Source organism: Humulus lupulus, chromosome 9 (assembly GCF_963169125.1).
Source record: "Humulus lupulus chromosome 9, drHumLupu1.1, whole genome shotgun sequence".
Lineage (NCBI taxonomy): Eukaryota > Viridiplantae > Streptophyta > Magnoliopsida > Rosales > Cannabaceae > Humulus > Humulus lupulus.
In genome coordinates, this window is record NC_084801.1 from 68,720,885 (window position 1) to 68,728,176 (window position 7,292).

Below are 7,292 nucleotides of genomic sequence, written 5' to 3' on the forward strand. Positions count from 1 at the left end.
TTCTACTCATTTTCCAAAATATCTATCTAGAACTACAAGTGATTTCATCCTTCATAAAGAAGGTATGTAGGCAGCTCAGTCAGTCAAATTTATAGAGTGCAGTCAGAATTCCAAATTCCTAAAAAAAAATTCCCAAAATTACACAAGTACTTAATATCATCATAATTGGAATCAAAAGGTTTTTCTTTAAATAAAAAGGGTAGTAATTAAGAGGTTATTATTATAATCTTTGATGGGTTGAACTCAAATTAATAAACTCTTATGCTATAAAATTGGCATAGGTGAAATTGTTTTTGGCAACAATTTTAATATGTATAATTTGAAATTTTTGTTCAACATAATTTTTGGCATGCCCGGTGCGACACATTCTCCTTTCCTCTCCAAATATGATGATTTCACAAAATCAAAATTTTAGTGCTAACCTTGTTGTTTATTTCACAGAAGGAAAATGGCACCACAAGTTACTATTTACTTCCATCAGTTACCAACCATCGGCACAAACAATGGACAGAAGCCTAAAAGGAATCGGATTTTGGCCTCATTCTCTATTGGGAGGGTGCCTATCACTTATAGTGTACCGAAACCAATGTTGTACTTGAAAACCACCACTGAAGCTTGGGAAGCCTTTAAAGGCAAGCTTACTCAAGGCACCACCAAAAAATCGAGAAGCCTTAAAAGGCAAGGCTGCTACGGGTTTCAAAAAGAGGCAAAATCGCTCCATCAAAAGAAACAACACCAAAATTGCGAAAGCTTCTGCACCATTGCTTTCTGAGGTAGTCAAAACTACCAAAGAAAAATCACTACCAATCAGGGGTTATTGAGTTAGAAATGAAAGGGAAGTGAACCAACATTCTGTTCAGATTATGATCAGTTTTATCCCCATCAACTTGCCCACAGTGGAATCCGTGATGGTCACTTCGATCATGGATGAAGAAATTGCACCAGCTCTCCAAACTTTGAGGATCAACAAGGCAACAACATCTTCATCTACACCAAGTACTCCCAAAACGTCAAAGTTAGTAAAAGGTGACTCTATTATGCCTAAAGTTGGAATATTGGCAAAATCTACACAGTCAGAAATTCCAACAAAAAGTTCATCTAGTCCTCAAAGACAGCAACAACCACTCATGAAGGAGACTAGGCATCCGTCGGATCACCTGAGATTAGATGGAGGATTAAAGACACTTTCCTCTTTCTCAAAAAGGGTAGAAGTTCCCATTCGCGAGTGCCTAAAGCAAACCCGTGCTCGTTCTTCAAAAAAAGAGAAGGATGGTCAACAACTCAAACTGGACAAAGTGAATGGGTATTTCTTCCTGGGTACCAGCCCATAAGAGTTGAACAAAATAACGAGTCTACCCCCTACACAGGACCTATAACTCGTTCAAGAGCTCGTACTATGAGCAAAACGGGTACTGAAAAATCTTTAAAAACCTCGACTCAAAAAGTGGGAAGTAGTATGTCAGAAGCCTCCATAAATGATACTTATTTAAGTGATCAAGAAGAGGTGATTCCCAATGAGCTCATTTCTCAATTTGAAGAACTAACAATCGATAATGATAAAAATATGCTAGTGTTAGTAACTGGGGCAATGAGTCCAGAAGAGGAGGTGCAAGAGCTTCGCAAGCGATTAGCGGAAAGAGAAGAAGAAGTTGCTCGACTTTCTACAAAATTAGCACAACAAGCTAATTTTAATGCATCAAAACAAAAAGAGGCTGAAGTTGGGTAAAATTCTTCATCCTCAATACCTCCGCCAGCCAGTATGCAACCTCTGCCAGTCACTGTGCAATCACCACCAGCCAGTGTGCAACCATCATCAATTCTGAAAACTTTGATCATGGAAAATATTCGAGAGTACCAGGCTGTTACAAGCATGCCTATTCTTGGAGATCACAAATCTTATCCAGCCTACTATGATCAAATTTCGTTTCTAGCAAACTACATAAGACAAAAATTTGAAAAGTTTGATGGAATCGAAGGGTCTCCCCATGAACATCTGACATATTTCATCTCTGTGTGCAATGAATCCGCTCAGTCAGATGCACTTTTGATAAGACAATTTGTGCAATCACTAAAGGGAGTAGCCTTTACATGGTATACCTAACTTCCACCAGGGTCCATAAATACCTGGGATGATATGAAAAAAGGCTTTTTAGCACAATTTTTCAGTTTGAGAAAGGCGATAAACATCCATGATCTGGTGGAAACCAAACAAAGGCCTAATGAAAATGCAAAATAATTCATTACAAGATGGAGAAGTCTCAATCTCTAGTGTCTGGAAAGGCTATCGGAACAGGCTGCAGTTTCGATGTGTGCTAGGAACCTCAACCCCGAGGTGGCCACTTTTTTTGGCACAATAGAGCCTAAACCGTTAATGAGCTAGTGTCAAAAGCATGTAATGTGGAGATTCAAATTGCTCGGCAAAAGGGCGGCTTACAAAAGTCCTACACAAGGGCACCAAAGAAAGGGGAATCAATGGCCACCTTTGTTAATGCTGACAATAATAAGGATAGGGAAAATGCGAGAGCCACCAAAGAAATTATCTCTCAATGAAAGAAAAGAAGTCAAATATTCATTTGATGATGAAGATGTTGAACAAATTTTTGACGAGTTAATAAATTTCAAAGCTATTAAGCTCCCCAAGCCGGAAAGACCTAATGAAATCAACAAGACTAATGATCCAAATTATTGTCAATATCATTGAATTGTCAACCATCCGATGAAGGACTACTATGTCCTCAAAAACATCATTGAAGGCATGATTAAAAGAAAAGAGATTGAGATAGACTCTTCTTTTGCGAAAGCAACTACGAAGGCAACTTCAATAATTGAAAATGATCAACCGTTACATAGAGATGTAATTTCTATAGCATTTGAAGTTGATAAAGAAGTTACAATAGTTCAAGCTCATTTCGAGATGCCAAAGTTAGGAAATCCAAATATTCTTACTTTGTATGAACTTATGACGGAACCAAATCTAAAGTTGTGGGACGATTGGTCCGATAGTGAAGAAAAGTTAGAAAGTACGTGACAAACATGTTGTCAAAGAAAACCTACTAAAGTTCAAGGTTCATCCTTAACAAAAAAAATTTCCTCTGAAAGTTCTGGAGTCAAATTTTGGGGCAAAGCGAGACCAAAGAAGAGTGAAAAAATGAGAAAGGCAAAAAAACAAAGGTCTATCCATAAAAAGGATGAACACGAGCAAAAAATAAATTTTATAACTCTAGAAGAGTTCATGCCAGAAAAGCTGCGTTAAATGAATATCATTCATAATGAGGATGAAGTATTGAGTTGTTGCATGGCTATACTTGCAGAAGAAAATAATAATTCTGCCTTATTGGAAAATGGAACTGAGGTAGATGAGATTACTTTGCTAGAGATGCGCAGGAAAATCGTTGCAAAGAAGGCAAAAGAAGCAAAAGAACTTAAAAAAGCTAAGCGTGACATTCAATTCGGAAAACCTTCATCCTCGATCAACAAGGAAATATGCAGTGATAGTCGCCAAAGTAAAGGTAATGGTGAACACGAGATGATGCGAGCAAAATATGACATATTGGCTCATCTAAAATGCATCATTACTCTTTTGAGTGTCTACGATGCTTTACAAATGTCTCCTGAGCATAGAAATGTTATTGTCGTTGAACAAACGAGTCCTGAATTTTATATGGAGCAGATAGAGCCAATTAAACCTATGTCACTTGAGGGAAATGCTTCTTGTATGGCATGCATTACTTTTGATGATGAAGATTGTCAATTGGGAGCCGCTTTACATAATCGACCTCTCTATGTGACAGGTATGATTGCCAATATTCGCGTAAGTCGCATCATGTTGGATTGGGGGTCAACTGTTAATGTACTTCCTGTAAAAACTTTGAAAGATGTTGGTTTGCAACCACGTCAATTATCTCCATCATCATTAACAATCCAAGGATTCAACCAAGTTGGAGATAAAGTAAGGGGAAGTATCACATTAAAAGTGGAATTAGGCGAATTAAAGTCTGAGGTCGTATTTCATGTTATTGACTCTGACACATCCTATAACGTGTTGTTAGGGCGACCCTGGCTTCATGAATATGGAGTCATTCCTTCAACACTTTAGCAATGCTTCAAGTTTTGCAAAGGAGGAAAAGTTAAAACGGTTAATGCAGGCCCAAATCCCTTTTATGGGGAACAAGTGAATTATGCTGATAAAAAATTTTACAAGCCAGCTAATGTCACTATATTAAAAGGGAAACTTGAGGAAGAAAAATGTTGTCCCAAACTATTGGAGGGCTCAACCTCACAAAAATCTCTACAAATTAAACAATTATCCCCTATGAAAACTTCTTAAAAGGAAGAGGAGAATTTAAAGGTGTCTTACCAAAAAAGAATCTTTAAATATACTCCTAAAAGTCAACGGGGAATGGGGGCAAAAAGCATTAACACCTGTTGAAGATACAATGACAACCCTAATGACAAGTTTCACCTTACCATTATGAAAGATTGATCAATCACTTCCCAATGGAAAAATGCAAATATCAATAACTTTTGGTAAAAATGGTAAAACAAACAAAAGGTCTGTTACTCTTAGCAAAAGATCCCCACTTGCTGTAACTCCAAAAGCCTTCAAGATGGAAAAGAAAAAATTCCATGTTAAGATACAAAAACAAATCACAATTCATCAAAATAGTGATTGTTTAAAGGCCTTGTTTGAGCCTGATGAGTTAACAGAATAGGAACAAAGTATGTCTCTTGGTGATGGAATAAGTACATCGACCCTACGGGTGTTGGTATTTGAAAGACTCGGAGTAGGGCCATCAACTCCATGAGTGTCAACATTTGAGAGGCTTGAATTTCCATCTATTTCTCAACCAAAGGATCAAGAAGATGTGGTGCAGCTAACTATCTTTCTTTTGAAGAAAGTTTAGCCATAGATGAAGAAAACTCAAGCTCAAATTCTTCAGAAGAATTTGTGGATATCATTCAACCGGCACCTCAAGAACTAGAAGATGGGGGGAAAGCAACAGTTGATGATTTAACAGAACTCAATCTTGGTACCGAGGATGATCCAAAGCCTGTATTTGTCATCTCGTTATTAAGTGAGGAGGAATTGCAAAAATACAAACAATTCCTTTATGAATATAAAGATATGTTTGCCTGGGGGTATCAAGATATGCCAGGCTTGGATCCAAATGTTGTGGTACATAGGTTGGTAGTATCAAAAGATGTTTCACCTGTGAAACAATCGCAAAGAAGAATTTAACCAGAGTTAATCCCAAAAATTGAAGCCGAAATCGACAACTTGATAAGAGTTTGCTTCATTCGAGAAGTTAAATATCCAACTTGGCTTGCAAACATTGTCCCCGTGTTAAAGAAAAATGGGCAAATTCGTATATGCATGGATTATCGAGATCTAAATCATGCTTACCCAAAAGATGAATTCCCACTTCCCATTACTGAATTGCTAGTAGATGCCACTACTGGATTAAGTGCATTATCATTCATGGATGTTTTTTCTAGGTATAAGCATCAAAATGGCACTTGAAGATGAAGAGCTCACTTATTTTCGAACACCAAAAGGCATTTATTGTTACACAATTATGCCATTTGGGCTTAAAAATGCAGGGGAAACCTACCAAAGGGCAATGACCACTATCTTTGAAGACATGCTTCACAATACTATCGAATGTTATGTCGATGATTTGGTGGTGAAAACTAAAGAAAGGAGAAATCATATTGGCGAGTGTTTGATAACATCAGCTCAAGATGAGTCCTTTAAAAAGTGCATTTGGGGTAACATCAGGAAAGTTCCTCGAATTCATTGTTAGACATCGAGGAATTGAAATTGACCCCACAAAAATAAAAGAGATTTTGGAACTTGTATCAATTACGAGGATTGCAAGGAAGACTGGCTTACATCCGAAGGTTCATCTCAAACCTATCTGGTAGATGCCAACCTTTCACAAGACTAATGCAAACAAATGTGCTATTCATATGTAATGTGGCATGCCAAAATTCTTGTGAAAGTATCAAGCGATACTTGTTACACCCATCAGTGTTGAGAGCTCCAATTTTAGGAAAGCCATTGATATTGTATATCACAGCATTAGATCGCTCTTTAGGAGCATTGCTGGCACAAAATAACGAGGATGGAAAAGAAGTCTCCCTTTACTACTTAAGTAGAACTTTGGTAGGCGCAGAACATAACTATCCTCCTATTGAAAAGGTGTGCTTGGATTTAATTTTTTCCGTTACAAAATTACGACATTACTTGCTCTCACACACTGTGACATTAGTGTCAAAAGCTGACCCATTGAGGTACATTCTATCGAAACCTGTGTTTTCTGGACGATTGGCAAAATAGTCCATGATTTTGTCAGAGTTTGAAATCAACTTTGTCCCGCAAAAAAAAGCAATAAAAGGACAAGCATTGGTTGATTTTCTGGCAGCGCACCCAATTCTAGACAATATGGAGATGTATGAAGATCTTCCAGACGAGGAGGTTTCCACAATTGAAACCTCATCTTGGCAACTTTACTTTGATGGGGCAGCAAAGAAGTGTGCGGCAGGTTCTGGCATTGTCTTTGTGACACCTTCTAGAGGGCTGATACCTTACTTTTTTCACATTTTGGCTATATGTACCAATAATGTAGCAGAATATGAAGCGTTAATAATCGGTCTTGAAATTGCACTTGTAATGCAAATGCAATCATTGGAGGTATATGGTGATTCTCTTTTGATTACCAAACAAATTAATGGTGAATTTGTAGTCAAGCATGAGGCTTTCATTCCTTATCGTGAGAAGGCTAAGCATTTGATTGCTCAATTCCAAATTATCACGTTAAATCATGTCCCTAGGTCAAAAATGGCAAAGCTGATGCTTTAGCTAAATTAGGTGCATCACTAACGCTTCCTGGTGAAAGGGATATTCAAATTACAATAGGAGAACGCCATTTGTTAGCCCAAATTATGGAGAGGAACGAAGAAATAAGTACCATAAATTTGGTAACTTTTTTTGAAAATATAAACAAAAATGACTGGCGCCAACCAATTATTAACTATATCCAAAAATGAGTTTTTTCCAAAAGACTTGAAAAGAAGAGTGGATGTAAAAAGAAGAGCTTTTCAGTTTGTTTTCCTCAATGACACATTGTATAAGTGTTCTTTTGATGGGATGTTCCTAAGATGTCTTTCAAAAGAAGAGGCGTCACATGCACTTTAAGAAACCCAGGCTGGTACATGTTGTGCACACCAAGCTGGCCCCAAATTGTCAGCTCAATTGAAACAGTTGGGTTACTATTGGCCTACTATGGTTC

General features: G+C 37.5%; 1 protein-coding gene across 1 annotated transcript; it reads left to right on the top strand.

The window, feature by feature from the left end:
- The first annotated feature begins 6,343 nt into the window (after positions 1–6,343).
- Positions 6,344–6,862, top strand: LOC133799779 (uncharacterized). Its single transcript, XM_062237778.1, has one exon. The coding sequence runs from the start codon at positions 6,344–6,346 to the stop codon at positions 6,860–6,862; it is 519 nt and encodes a 172-aa protein (XP_062093762.1).
- The last annotated feature ends 430 nt before the right edge of the window (positions 6,863–7,292 follow it).